Source organism: Echiichthys vipera (assembly GCF_963691815.1).
Source record: "Echiichthys vipera genome assembly, chromosome: 17".
Lineage (NCBI taxonomy): Eukaryota > Metazoa > Chordata > Actinopteri > Perciformes > Trachinidae > Echiichthys > Echiichthys vipera.
In genome coordinates, this window is record NC_139842.1 from 23,508,545 (window position 1) to 23,524,229 (window position 15,685).

General features: G+C 40.1%; 1 protein-coding gene across 1 annotated transcript; it reads left to right on the plus strand.

Annotated features, from left to right (window-relative positions):
- Nucleotides 1–22: 22 nt before the first annotated feature.
- LOC310960292 (bMERB domain-containing protein 1) lies at nt 23–14,150 on the plus strand (the record flags this gene model as incomplete). Its single annotated transcript, XM_083931954.1, has 6 exons — nt 23–101; nt 3,611–3,731; nt 6,678–6,751; nt 9,101–9,215; nt 11,564–11,634; nt 14,032–14,150. The coding sequence occupies 6 exons, from the start codon at nt 23–25 to the stop codon at nt 14,148–14,150; spliced, it is 579 nt and encodes a 192-aa protein (XP_083788080.1).
- Nucleotides 14,151–15,685: the final 1,535 nt, after the last annotated feature.

Consider the following 15,685-nt stretch of genomic DNA (forward strand, 5'->3'; position numbering starts at 1 on the left):
TGCGCAGGGTGTTGTGAACAGTATGGAAAAGGAGAGAAGACCCTCTAAACAGTACGGCTCTCTGGAGAGGACGCAGGTGGAAGAAGGCACGGAGAAAGCGAGTGAGTTTTGAGGAGCGTCCAGTGCACGCGTTTTGAGTTTGTGCTTCACATGATGCATGCTTGAATGGTGTAATTATAAAGTCATCGAAGGGGAGAAGGGGATGTGTCCATTACTTCAGCTTTCAGCAGAGAGAATAAAGGCTCCAGGCTCCTGCAGAGCCTCACACAGAGCGTGTTAAAGTTGCCTGTCAGCAGGATTTGACACATCCTGAAGGGGCCCCACGGGGGGACTGTGACTTGTAAAGCCCGGTATGTTGTGGAGGTGGGGTTTTTTTCTGCAGGAGAGAATGTTTCATTTGTTATTTTAACAGTTAAGTTGTGTTTTTCGGGAAAATGTATTATTCGTTTAAAGGCCATGTGACAGTTTTCCTGCATGTAGCCTACTGATGGTCTGAGGAGCCCCCCTCCACACTGCCCAGAATGAAACGTTTAACAATGGCTTCCAGTTATTCCATCTTTCATTTTTCTTGCTTTGAAATAGTCAAATTTAAGGGTACTGAGAAAAAAGGAAACCTGGTCTGTAATTACCAAAATGTACAAGAAGATTCATTTTAAAAAGAGTTGATAATTACTAAAGAAAACTGCTACGCCTGCATGTCAATAAAAGGGGGAAAATAGGTTATGTCGTTGAATAGCTTATTTTTTCCGGTCCAACATACATATTAATTTACTGTCACATGAGGCAAAGAAAGGGAGGTTGTGCTCATATTTGGAAGCAGTATATAGAGAACGGAAATAACTGAAATGATAATCCGAATAGTTTTTGAAATAGATTATTTTTCTTACAATCAACAAATATGTTAACTGACTAATTGTTTTTGCTTTAATTTCAATTCATTTCTTTTATTTCTTGAGTCTTAATGTCACCAAAGGGGATACGTATAAACACGTAGAGAAACTAATTTCCCATGAACAGGAAACTATAAGAACATTACATTTAACAGAGAATCCATGGTAGTGAGATTTTACTGTTGGTGTTCCTCAAGGCTCAGGTCTCGGTTCTCTGTTATTACTATTGTACAACCATCTTCTCTGTAATGCTGTGTGCAACATTTTACTATAAGAAAGCACACACAGGCACATATTCATTTTATTTTATTGCTTTCTATTATAGCACAAGTTCCACATGGTTGACTTTAAGTGTGCCTTAAGGGTGTGATAGTATTACTACAACTGTTCTACTGAAATGATATGCAGGCCCACGTGACCAAACTTAAACTGTGCACGCACACAAACCTGCTGTATGACATGCATAACTAAAGTCATTTGTTGTTATTATTAAAATAATTTTAATTACATTCTCGCCTGTCGGAGGGCTTGGTATGGCAAAAATGATTTAAACAAAAGGAACACATGCAGGCTGCTAAAACAACACATCACCAGCTGATAATTAGTGTGTGTGCATGCATGTGGTAATGCACATGCAGATGAATAAAGTTGTGGAATACAGATAGAGATGTGTGGGTTCAGAGAGGTTGAGTGTTTGTGAAGCCCTGGTATCCCCAGTGATCCAGTGTGTGTGACTGTAATGTCTTTTCACACAAGGTCAGATAATTAAAAGCCGATCGGAGCTCTACTGGATGACTCATCGCCCTGGTGAGGAGTAGGAGGCTGCAGCTATTCAGTGATGCTTGAAGAGTTACTGGGGGGGAAGTATCCACAGAGCTCTTATCAGATCATAGCAGGATGGTGAATTTGATCCAGGGCAGTTCTAATGTTTACAGCTGAACTCGGAACACTGCTGATTTCACTGTCTCAATCTTAAATGCATGTGTTGTTTCTTTGCCTCTGGATATTTACTTTATTCACATTTCCTTCATGAGTCTCGTAAATCTCTTGAGAGCCTTGATAACCCAGACAGGTGGCATATTGGACATAATGAATCCAATAAAATACTCCAATTTAGCAATTTTGCATTAGGCCGCAGCAGAGAGGTGCATCAACACTACAGGATTCAACTTTTTCCTTACATTTTGAGTCACTAAGATCAGGTTTCAGTATGTTTTCATACTCCACCCATCACTATGCTCACATTTACTCAGAACTGCCAAATTATTGTGCTAACAAAGTCAGAATAGTGTGACAAATAGCTTATTTTATTAGGTTTAAGAGTGACACCACATCCACCACATGTGTACACTAAATATGAAGCCAACAGCTAAACATTGGACATCAGATAGACATGCAGATCATGCCCATATTGGGTCTGTAGGTCCATGAGCAATTCTGGACATCTATTCAACGTCCAAACCATAGGTCCACTATTTGGACGTCATATTGACGTTTGACCTTTGAACTGGGTACATTTGACAGGTGCAGGAAATGTACATGATGTGGGGTTTTTTTTTGTTATTTTACTTTCTTTTTTTTTTAAATAATCAAGTATGTATGCATATATGTAATTTTGCATTTATCGGTTCTTTTTATTTTAAAATGTAATTTGTGTAAAATAATTTCATGGTAGCCTATCCACCTTATTATGACGATCTCTGACAGTCAATACTACGGAGCCAGAAAATACAGTTCAAAAGCTGCTAGACCCTTCTGGGTCAGCTGCAGGGGCTTTACTTTGAAATTACAGGTAAACCGAAAAGCAGATGCTATTCCAAAGATTGCTCTAACACACCTGAATCTAATGAGCTGCTCGTTATCAAGCAGCTGAAGCTTGTCACAGGTTTAAAAATCTTTAGACTCAAGTGTGTTGGAGTAGGGAGAAACCTAAAACATACAGGACAGTAGCTCTCCAGGAGCAGGGTTGGGCAGCCCTGTTTTAAGTGTTGCAGTGAGTAATGCCAGTCAGCCAGCATGCCCAACACCAGAGCCTGGACCCGGATCACTTAAAGCCCCTGAACACCCACATAGGTGTTTCCAGTTACCTGGTTGATTAGATTATTGGGTGAGTCTTCTGTGATTGATTGACACCTTCCAGAGTCTCCTGTTAGCTTTGTTTTTACCTGTTAAGGCGGGACAAAGTACACCTGTATCATTCTTAGTGGTAGATGGACATTTATGACCTCATAAATTCCCATCAAATTCTCATCAAAGCCCCGCCCACCTTCAACCCAAGCAGAGGTCTAATCAGCCAGCAGAACTGAAAACACCTGTGTGGCTGTTCAGTGGCTTTAAACACACTGCTTTTTAAAATGATGTTATTTGTTACACCTGTGCTTCTCCTGCAGCTAAGTGCAACACAGTTTAAAATAGAGACAGCCTTCTTTGTGAGGATAACTGTGAACCAAACACAAATGTTAAATCAAGTGAAATTGCAACATTATGATAGCTTTACTTTGAAATTACAGGTAAACCGAAAAGCAGATGATATTCCAATATTTTCTTATTGTTGAAGTCGAACAGCCACAGTAATGTTACATGATTGTAGGAATTGCCAGCCTCAATTTCACCTGAAATCACCTATGTTGTCTTTTTGTTTGTGGGTATTACTTTACAGAAGGGTTAGGGTTCATGTTATCATCTTATCAAAACCAAATAAACATGTTTTGGTCTTTCAGCAGAGGATGTCATTTCGATGGCTGACTCCACAATTACAGTCGAGGACATTGAAGGAGAGCTGTGCAAAATTGAGCGGATAAGAGACATCCTCGTACGGAGGGAATCGGAGCTGAGATACATGTAAGACCTGCTTCTTCGTTAGTTCTCATGTTCAGAAGATTTCAATAACAGACACAAAGAAAACAACACATTTTTAGTCTAAAGGCTACAAACCATATCTGAGTTTTTTTTTTGAAAGGGATTGGATTCTGACAAACAGTGATGACATTAGACCCAAGATGATAATACTTGGTCCTCTGCACAGACACAAACTGTAAAGCTCTGCTGTACAGGGACATGAATATTCACCAAGATGCTGTCAGCAGCCTCTCAGGAATAAGAGATGATGCGCTGTGACTGTCAGCTACCAACTCTGCAAGCAGCCATGTGCATGATGGCAAAAAGTTTGTGAAGAAAACAGCAGTGATCTTTAAGGTCTTAGCAGACAGCACAGCACACACACGTCAGGGTTGTTGTTTTTTCAGATCTCGGAAGATGCTTTTTCCCTCTCCTCTCTCATCCTTACTTTGAATTAATTCAATAGTTTTCTGTCGAGACATCCTCACTGTTTTGACACATGATGTGGTAAAGTGGGGACTTAGAACTGCGACCATTACTGCATCATGTAGCCATATGATGAATCATAGAAAGAGAGAACAAGGACTTTTGCTTGGGGTTTTGTTTTACTACGTGAGCCTTTAAAATGACTCATCTGATAAGTATCGGTGGTTCATGATGACACGTATCATTTTCACATCATGTTTTCACGTCCAGAAGGTTAAAAGAGATGCACACTCCCACTCCCAATAATAGGTTGTTGCTTTCTTGTCTCCATTGGCCTGTGTGTGTTGACATGTATTCTATCAACTGCCATTATGGGGAGATTTGGTAAAACAACAGAACTGTATAAGAAAACAAATGATTTTGACATTTCTGTAGGCCTACAGGTGGTTGAATTAAAAAAATAAGCTATAGAAGTCTTTTTAATGAATACATTTGGGGAAATGTGCTTTTTGTTTTCTTGTTGAGAGTTGGATAAGAAGACACCACTCTTGTGTCTGTACGCTACAGATGTAGCTAGAGGCAGCTGCCGGTTAGCTTAGCTTAGCACAAAGACGGGAAATAGCTTTCACCATTTCCAATATATTTTGAGGTGCTTATCGGCTGATCATGTTACCTTTGAACAGAACCAGGCTAGCTGTGTCCCCATTTCCACCCTTAATGCTGAGCTAAACTAAGCTAACAAGCTTCTGGCTGAAGCTTTATATATAACGTGCAGGGGTCATCCCTATGTTCCTGGGTCCTATGCTCCCCAGTCGTGTAAGCCTTCGTCTTCACTGATTTCATTTGGCATTTTGTGAGGGTTAGGGGTCATGGTTAGGGTCAGGGTTAGGGGGTAGTCTCAGGATCCACATAGGCCTAATTACTGTGGAATTCGGCACTGATGTAGAAAAAATAACAGACTGAGGAACATCGGACTCTTTTTTAAGAAAAGGGTCAGATGCTCCACGGTCACATGCAAAGCGGGGAACATAGGTGCGCTCCCATCTTGCAGTGAGTGGTATTAATCTTCTCATCTAACTCTCTGCAAGAAACCAAAAAGCAAAAATGTCAAATCTTTCATTTTTCCTGTTTGAATTCAGTTTTTAATATTTGGATTCATATTCATTTGTCCGCTGTTTTTAGGCTCTCAGCATCTGATATCTATCTAAAAAGTTTAGGCAACAAAAGGTGACAATAGGTAACACAACAACTTGGTTAAGATTTGAAAAAAGGTTGTGGTTGGCTTAGTACTTCCAGGAAACAAACATCGCATCCCCTGGGTGAAAGTCCTGTATACATGGATTACATGTAAAAAAAAAAACTAAAAAAAAATGCATGCATTACTTTCCATAGGTAGGCCTATACCTATGAACAGTGGAGGACAGCCTGCCTGCTTAAACTCTAAACTACATTATATCTGCATATCCACATTAACATTGTCACACAGCTGCTAGCATGGTTGTTGGCTCTGCCTTTTAATACTACTGAAATTTGCTTTAGGCAGTTGATGCAGCACCATTATGTAGACTGACGGAGATATGAACAAGACAACTCTCATGCAAATACATAAACACTCCTGGTTGGCAGCATATGAGTCATCCTTAAACATACACCTATTTTATCAAACCAACTGCTCAGAGTACATATTTCTATCAGTCATTTCCCTCGTTTTTGCCATCACTGTAATAACATCCGGCCCTGCACAGACACACACTAACACTTGTGACTGGCCCCTGATGTTTTGGAAGCTGCATCAGAGTCAGGCGGTGATATGAGATCTGATACTGTCAGGTGTGATTCATTCACAGAGGGCAGCGTGGCAGTGTTATTACGTCTAATAAACTCACAGACCTCGCTGTTATCTGAGCCCAGTGTTTTCCTGTTCGATAAGCACCTACAATTTCACACTGATGTTTTGTTTGTATGTAACGATAGGTAGGAAATTACTTTGCTACCATAATATGAAACACGTTCTATATTTTTAAAGCCCCTTCAAGAGAAACCTGTTACTTCAGTCAATGTAGGCCTTATTATTCTCTAGTTTAACCATACAACCCCAATTCCAATGAAGTTGGGACATTGTGTAAAATGTAAATAAAAACAGAATGCAATGATTTGCAAATCCTTTTCAACTTATATTCAATTGAATACACTACAAAGAGTCCTTTAACACAATCCAAAATAGCTGGGACAGGGGCAAAAGGATTTGCAAATCATTGCATTCTGTTTTTATTTACGTTTTACACAATGTCCCACCTTCATTAGAACTGTTGTACTTACTATACATTGGCATTAACTGGAAGGACGGTTTCATTGCCACTGTGTTTAAGATTGCTGCAATGCGACTTGCTATTGCTCATGGGGGAATGTTGGGTGGTCTAGACATACTCTATATGAAAAATTTATAGATAGTTTTTCCGATGATTTGGCTCGAACTTATATCCTGCAAAATATCTATTCCTAACTGTTTTGTTTACCACTCAGGATGGATGACATTCAGCTCTGCAAAGAAATCACAAGACTGAAGGCAGAGCTGCAGAAACTGGTCTCAGTTCCAGGTAAATGAAAAATCTGTGACATCTTATTTTGTCTGGATTGCCAGATGTACAGTACAGTGCAAGTATAAAGTCCTCTTTCACATGCTGGATACCAGGCATTCTCCTTCCCTTCCGCTATCTCCACTGTCTACTTTGCAAGAACACTGTCACTGCATTCAGGACTTAGCACCGCCAACACACTGTTTATAAAGATGGACGCCGCATCTCCACTTCCTCCCACTGTACAAAAGTGCAGCCAAGATATCCTGCATACAGACCATAGACTTTATAAAAAATGGATGTAGCACAACCGTTGGGGTCCGTTCTCTTAACTTGATGCAATCCTCCTCGCCTACAGGAGTCTTCATCTTGTCAGACTTTGACTCCGCCTCATTTCCTCTTACCAAAAAAGGGCATGTATGTGACGTTGAGGGGAGGGAGATACGTCCATCTGGCTGACGTTTACCTCCGAGGAGAAGTGAGGGCCAGAGGCAAGCTGTCTGTCAAGAGGCCACGGCCATAATTATTCATAAACTTTAACCTCCAATAAAATAAAAACTAGCCTGGTACAAAAAAAATCACCCCCCTCAGTGTTGTCATGGTGATATGGCCTAAACATACAGACTAGAATGTTTTTTGTACCAGGTCTTAAACAGGTTTAATGATGCTGTGAAATCGGCCTGTTTAACATGGGGGTCAATGAGAAACTGCTCTAATGTGCAAACTACTCCTAGTGGACACTCAGAGAACTGCAGTTGTTGACACTTCCTGATTGGATCAACCAGGAAGTCACTGCAGTGGGAGCTGGATACAGACACCACCATGTTCTGATTTAAACAGTCACGAGTCGATCATCCCATTTTTATAGCATCAAATAACAAATGTGCGCCCCAGTTCTTATTTTCTGTATCATCATTGAAAAGATGTCAGCCAACTGTGGCAATCTGTTTCTCTGACCAACGATTACCTCTGAGACGAGGATTCAAATAGAATAAGACAGTTGTGAATTAAAACCTTTTTAAAGAAAACTATTCCTATCAAATGACCTTCCCTGTTGTTACATCGGACACAGACAGTATAATACAAATACAACTGTGCCCCTCAAGGCTTTCCTTTGCCTGAATTACTTGGTTAGTACATAATAGGATATTTCCTCTGACTGAAAATATTCATATTCCTCTGCTCATTAAGTTTAGTTGACAGCTCGGGGTGACAGAAGTGTTTTACATATAAAATACTATAGGCTACTGTCTTTCATTGTAGGTTTTTTTAGCCATGCCTCAACCATTTGCTAATTAGCAAATATGCTGTAAAAAGAATGATGGGCACACGGCTCTTTAGTTTTTAGGCTACAGTCACTCTCTGACAAATCTGTGAAGAAAATAGCAAAGGCTGAGAAAAATAAATGACAGCGAGTTAGGGCGAGTTGACATCAATGGCGGGCGATCCCTATCTTCCCCGGTCACATAAGCCTCTAACTCCGCAGATTTAATTCAGCATTTGGTTAGGGTTAGGGGTTACGGTTAGAATCCGACTTCTCTTTATTGATCCTTTGGGATGAACTCCTGCAAGGAAATTGAATTTCCAGCAGCTTAAAAAAACACAAGGGAGGTATAAAAAATACAGTATAAGATAACCAATAAACTCTTAGCTAAATAAATACAGAAAGTATAGAGAAACAATAAACAGTAAACAATAAACTCTTAGGTAAATATGTATGCAGTAGATGTTAGAATACAGGTCAAATAAAATTGACGGAAAAAGAAATCAGATAAATGTAGAGAATGTAGAGAAAATGTATAAGATCATATATGTATGACTGTATATGACGAGTGATGAGCAGTAAGATTAAATGATTGCACTTAAGTGGTGGATGAGCTCTGTGTTCATCCAACAGTAAGTCCACAAAGTTGACCCTCAGCCCTTTGATTTGAGCCGCGCTAACCTGCCAAAACAAAGAAAGAAATGTGACCCTATAACTTTCCACTTTAACAACAGTCACACGCTGAACAAAGACAGTTAACAAGGTAAATATTGTACCTGCTAAACATCAGCATGTTAGCATTGACACTGTTAGAATGCTGTGGTTAGCATTTAGCTGTGCCCAAACAGCTTCACAAGACTGAGCTGCAGGAGACCAGTCAGTTCTGTGTGTAATGAATCAGTGTTACATGGAATTTCCAGCTATATACACAACAATAGACCAATTGAAGTGAAATGTAGGTCATAGCAGCATAAGGCATAACGTCCGACAATAAATATTCATTATTCAAGTATAATGACTGTTTTACTATCCTAAAATATAATAGTTTATCATTTCAACTCTTGGTGCTTGATTTATGTAAGGTTTGTCCTGTGACTGTTGAACAGACAATGACAAGTCAAAGGAGGACAGAGAGAGGGAAGAAGAGCTGCTGCAGCAGATCAACAAGCTGGTGGAGACCAGGGACTTCCTCGTTGATGATGTGGAGTTTGAAAGGCTGAGGTGAGGTTATTATTGCTTAAATCAATTGATTGAAAATACTTACACACAGGCACAGCAGACATTACAGTGTTTACAAGACAAGGGAGGATTTCATTAAGGCAAAGATGGGCAATTGTAAAGGTTTATGAAGATCAGTTCAATACCGCTGCCATCTGACGCTGCCTTATGAAAGAATCTCCTGAACAAATATGATTAATCAGATCCTGCAAGTCTGGTTTTAATCGAGGAAAGTACCTTACACAATAGGGGAGACTGGGGTTGGTTGTCACACTTGCGTTTCTTGCATGAATTTCTCATCATCAACCCATTTTACAATAGTCATTCATACATAAGAGGGAAGTTTAACGTCTTGGCCCAGCTGGAGCTGCTGTGCCAGGCTACTGTGAAGAGTGACCGCCTGTGAGTGATTGTGACGGTGGGAGAAGCTCCGCAGCTGCTGCTGCTCGTTGGGGAAAGAAACCGCAGAGTGACAGAACAGTGTTCAGTTCAGAACAGTGAAATGAAAAACTTGGAAAATGCTCCGGTTGATGTTTATACTTCGATCGCTGATTCGCTCATTTAACTGTCAATCAAAAAAGGATTCCGCCTCAGAGAGCTCATCCAATCATCATGCAGAAGCCGAGCGTCCGGGCCAGCCCACTGCCCCATAGACCCCCAGAGACGCTGAGCGTCCGATGGGCGGGACAAAGCCCAGCATTTATCCAATGAGCGTCTAGTTTTGCTGCAGTGGAACAACCCGCTCTACACTTCCCCATTGAAGTCAGTAGAAGCTGAACGTCCGACTGTGTAAAGCGCTGTGGAGCTGTGGGGATGAATGAGAAGGAAGTTGCTCAGATTTCCTGTGATAAGGAGCTGATTCTGAACTAAAGATGAAGCTTTCTAGCTCCTATTTAGTCAATGAAATGTACACACAGTAGTACATATTTCACCACTTTTTTTTTTTTGGTGACATTTTAGTCTTAGAGCAATCGCCACTTGTTGGAAAAGGGTATCCCTTTAATTTTGACAGCAAGTTATTAACCATCAAATACACTCTGACACACTGTAACAACAAACCCCATCACAGAGTTGGTTGTCACAGTAGTTAGTGGTATCAATCAGTTAAAAAAAGATTTTGTAACTTTTTAATTCAATTCAATTTTATTTAAAGTGCCAAATCATAACAAAAGTTATCTCAGGACACTTTACAGAGTAGGTAAAGACCACACTCTGTGACTTATTTATGATTGACATGGACCCAACAATTCCCCCGTAGAGTACGGTGGCAACGAAAAACTTCCCTTTAACAGACAGGAACGTGGAACAGACCCAGCTCTGTGGAGGACGCACATCTGTCTGCACCGGTTGGGGAGGAATAAAAGAAGAGAGAAAGAGAGAAAAGATGGACAGATGGACAGAGAGAGACAAAGACAGACACAAAGATAGACAGACACACTTCCAGTAACTATAATAATATTTCATTTTTTAAGATAGAGAGACCAAATAAGTTTTAAAATTATGGAATCGCTATCTCTATAATTCGCATCAAGGCCCTTTATATTTTTCAATTATCCATGTTTTGTTTTTTTAAATATTCCTCTGTAATGGCAGGTAAAATTAATGCATTTACATTGTTGAAATGTAGCTTTTATTAAAATATTATACACAATTCATTATGAATATAACATCTGACACATATGACAACCATCTCCCAGAGCAATGAAACAGCCACGACCATCTGACCTCTTGAAAAAGGCTTTATGCTAGCAACCACATGTCCAAGCTATTACCTTCCCATTTAATAAGTGTGATTATGAAATGCCTAATGGCGTACAAACTTGGATTACAAAAACACCACCAACGTGAAAAATTTCTCCTCACCTCATTGTTTTTTGTGTGTTTCACAAAATGGCGAGGTAGGTTTAATATAACAACAATGACAACCAACCTGTGAGACGACTAACCCTGGTCTCAAACTTACAGTACATATTCCTATTAATCTTGTACTTATCTCAGACTATTGACCCATCCTTTGTCTCTTTGGGCTCCGTGAATCCTCTCTGTATACAATTTTATACAGTTATCAGTTTTTTTCCCACTGATAAGAAGGCATATATTTATGTCAAAGAATAGGTTTAAGGGGCATTTTGATTGGTCTCTAAGTTTGCAGGGATGGGAAAGGCCATCTTGCTTCATTACTCAAGGGGTATATGGAAATGGTTTGAGGAGAGGATTGTGAAGATTTAGTTGTGAATTCACTCTGTGTACTGTCAATTATGATCCTCTCCTGAGGATTTGTCAGTCCAGCCTGTAGCCATGGTTATCTTAGAACCACATACTTAACAACAAGAGCATATTCTCCTCCACAGGGAAAGAGAAGAAGACAGAGAAATGGCCGTATTTTTACAGTCAAAATTTCCCAAGACTCTGGCTGCAAAAGGTGAGTCTAACCATGAGTCTGTCATGTACAAACTTCCAATTCCAATGAAAAACAGATCCTGATCTGGAGTTATCTTGCTAGTTGAAAGCCATGATTCCTCTCCACTGATGACTCTTGTGTGTAAAAAGATGAAGATGGGTATTACTTCTTTTTGTGGTTAATCAGTTGCCCAACCAAGGATGTCTGATCCAAACAGAGCAGAACCGTTCTGCTACAGCCCCTAATCCCTAAATCACTCTGGACGACTGGGTCAGTTAAACTGCATCGAATGAAAAAGACATCATCCTTAAGATTTCACTCCTGGTTGATTCAGAGACACCTGTAGTTGCTGGTGATCACAGCAAGTGAGATTAAATACTGCAAACACTCCTTGAGCAGCTATTTGAAAGAAATATACAAGCAGAGCAGCTTCTGTATCTATTTACAGTGCAGCCAAACAAACTCATGCCATGGTGCACACAGCTTGAGAGCAGGCCAGTAAAAGAAGTTGGTTGCCTTGCTGAGGGGTTGAAAGTGTGCAGTCACCTGCAGCTCTTTATCTAGCAGCTTGCTGTGGCTGCTCATTTCTCCCTGCTACTTAGCGTGGATGTATATTATATTAAAACATAGATACAGTGCAGACACTTGCCTCCAATTGTGGCCAGTGGCAGCCCGAAAATCCCCTGCAGCCCAAAAGCATTCTCCCCATGGACTAGACTTATTTAAGAAGCCTTCTTAAAAACCTGTGCTACAGTCAGCCTTGGGTCTGAATATATTTTACGCAAAAAAGAAAGATATGTATGTCAGCTAGCATTCATTCGAGCGTACCAAACAGTTGTGTTGTGCAGAGCAGCTGAGCGGAAACCCTCCCTTTTATTTCTAGCATCTTTCGCAGCTCCACATACTTTTGCATCAAAGGGTCGGTAATCATGTGCAAGCCTTCATTTAATAGCCTTGGCATACCCCTAGCAATAAACCCAGAAGCTAGAAACCTTTTTGGCGTATGCACCAAGCTTGCAATTCTTGTTAGAGGTCATTTTGATTTCCAGTATCCAGTTTTATAATACATCCTTGTACTGTAGGTACTGTATACAGCTAACTAGCTAACGGCCATGTGTGTTTTTTTCTATATTCAACTCACAAAAACACATAATTTGTTACTGATAAATAAATTGAATCACTATTGCTGAGAACATTTAGTATCAAGAATGGGTTTAAATGAGAAATAACAACTAGAAACAGTGGGAAACAGCTATCCTGGCTCTGTCCAAAGGTAACACAATCCATCTACCAGCACCTCTAAAGCCCAATAAGTCACACTTTATATCTTGTTTGTTTAATCTGTTTAAAAACTTACAGTGAGTTATGTGCCTGACTATTTCTTTATCAAAACCAGTTGCCAGGCAACCAGTGGAGATTTCGCTGGTCCTTGTCGGTTTTAAACTCTTGATTAAACAAAAGAAATGTATTCCTACATTTTATTAAAGTGCCTCAGAAGACAAATGTTACAGCTCACGCCACGTCAATGCCCAAAGTTTATTCCCGACAGAGACCCGTGCTGTGATATCATACCTCCCTCTTTCTCCCCTTGTTTCCTGCATGTCTCTTCACTGTTGTTAGGGAAGAATTGATTGTGACGCCAGGAAAGAATTCAAAATACCAGAGATCCGTATGTCTTATGCTGAAAGGAGTTTATTCATTCTTGATCAAGGAGAAACAGAAGAGTCGTCAACACAAAGTAGTGTGTGAAGCCTCCTCAGTTCTAAGGCTCAGACAGCAAAGATCAGATTCTTATATTAGGAAGATGGACGGAGACAGCAAGAGGAGATGTGCTAATGTCTCGTTGGCTATAAAGCATAAACGTGACATTAAGGAAGTGACGGTGAGCCTTATGGTTGAACCCTGCAGCTGTATCTTGCAGTCTGCAGGGAGTCAGATTGAAGGCGCAAAGGGAATCGTGTCCTTGGGTGTTTCTCCGGGAGACTGGGGAAGATTAACTGACACAAAAGTGATCTAACAGAAGTCCTGTAATTAAGAGCTGTCCACTATAAGACAGAAGGATTGATCATTAGCACACAAACTGTCTAGGGATAAGGAAATCCTCCCTATCAACTATGGATTGTCCACTAAAGGCTCTAGAGCTGCATTTTGTTACCTTTGGACAGGCTGGCTGTTTCCCCCTGTTTCTTAGCATCTGTGCTAAGCTAAGCTAACCTAACCAGCAGCTGGCGAGAGTTCAAATATAGCGTACGGAGGAGATATGAGAGTGGTCTCTAACTCTAAATAAAGTAAAGCATATATCCCAAAATGTCAAACTTAGTATAAAGTATAACTCTTCACAAGTACACTCTTAGTGTAGAAGGTAAGAGTGTGAACGTGGATGTGGTGACTTTACTCTCACTTCTCCTTTTCAATCAGATGCTTCGCAAGATCAGAAGGTGGCGTCCAAATCCCAGCAGACATCAGCACCATTTATCACTAAAACTGGACTTACACTACTGAAAGACTGCTGCGGCTTCACCTGCTCCATCATGTAACACTGTCCAGGTGAAAACAGAGGATTCTACCTATGTATGTGTATGTGTGTGTGTGTTTGTGTGTGTGTGTGTGTGTGTGTGTGTGTATCCGTGCGTGGTTGCACATGTAAGCCTCCCCAGTGCTTTTATATATATATTGTTTACTAAGAAAGCTTATTTGCATTAAATGTTAGAGTTGTGATTAAATATCTTTGCTTTTGTGAAATACTGTATTTATATGTATTTATATGTATATGTATATGCTTATACCAATGCTTTCTGTCCAAGGTAATTAAATATTATTATGGCTGCTCTGACTGTCTATTTGTGATGTATTAGTTTATTATTATGTACGAGTAGATGTCACTGAGGCGCTACACTGGCTGTAGTACTGTAGCAGAGTGTTATAATAGGTGTTAGGTCTGCAGCTAGTGATTACTTTCATTATTGATTCATCTGTTGTTGTATTTTTTCATTATTCAGTTAATCATAATCATGTACCATAAATGGTACAGTTAGCAGTAGCAGTACATCAGAGAAGAGATGCAGCATACTGAATTAATGTAGAATGTGTGTGTTATATCTGGACCATTCATGACAGAATGACTGTTTTATGAATAGAAATAAAAATGCACAAAACCTTGTACTTTCTGTTGGCATCAGCATTAAGCTCAAAATGAGATGATTTATGACAGATTAAGCTAGAAGACACAGAAAAGTCACCATATCTTTATCTCACACACACATATATGCACATTCATCCAGTGCCACTATCAAATTACAATTTATTACAATTAAAAACATGACTCTCTGTCAAATTAATGTTGACAGGGCTGGTTGCTCAATATTCATTTTATTGCACCATGGAAAAAATGGTGACCCGACCCCGGATAAGCGGATGAAGATGAGATGAGATGAGATGGAAAAAATAATTAAAGTGCAAGCAGTGAGCTGGATGCATATTCCAGTGTGTGAAGGCTGTTTCTGGTCAGATGTGGACAGAGTTGAACAAATGTCTTTGCTACTGCAATATTGCACATATATTATTTGATTGTTACTCAGTTATTCAGCAGGCCCCAACTCAAACCGAAGTCTGTGTCTGATCCAGATGCAATTGGTCCATAAGCAGTTTCAGAACCCATCAAAACAATGATTTAGCTTCTGGCAATGGCTAATATTTTGGTGTAGCCAGCAGATATTTGGGCCAAGACTTACTTTTCCGAGCGGCAGTCATTCATTATGGACCGATTAGCAACTTGGGATGATAACGGATGGATTCTGAGATTGCATTCAAGCCAAATCCTGTCCAGTTATCTACAGATACCTCATTTATATGCAAAATCTGTTTATAGAGATTAGTAATTAAAGCTGCAGTAGTTAAAAAGCAACAACAACAAAAAAAGCCAGAATTACCTGTTCCTGCAGCTCTCCCTCTCCCCTTGTTGTCCTGAGCCGATAGGAATACTCCCTCTCTCTCTCTCTCTCTCTCTCTCTCTCTCTCTCTCTCTCTCTCTCCCTCCCTCTCTCCTTCTCTTTCTCTCTCTCTCTCTCTCTCT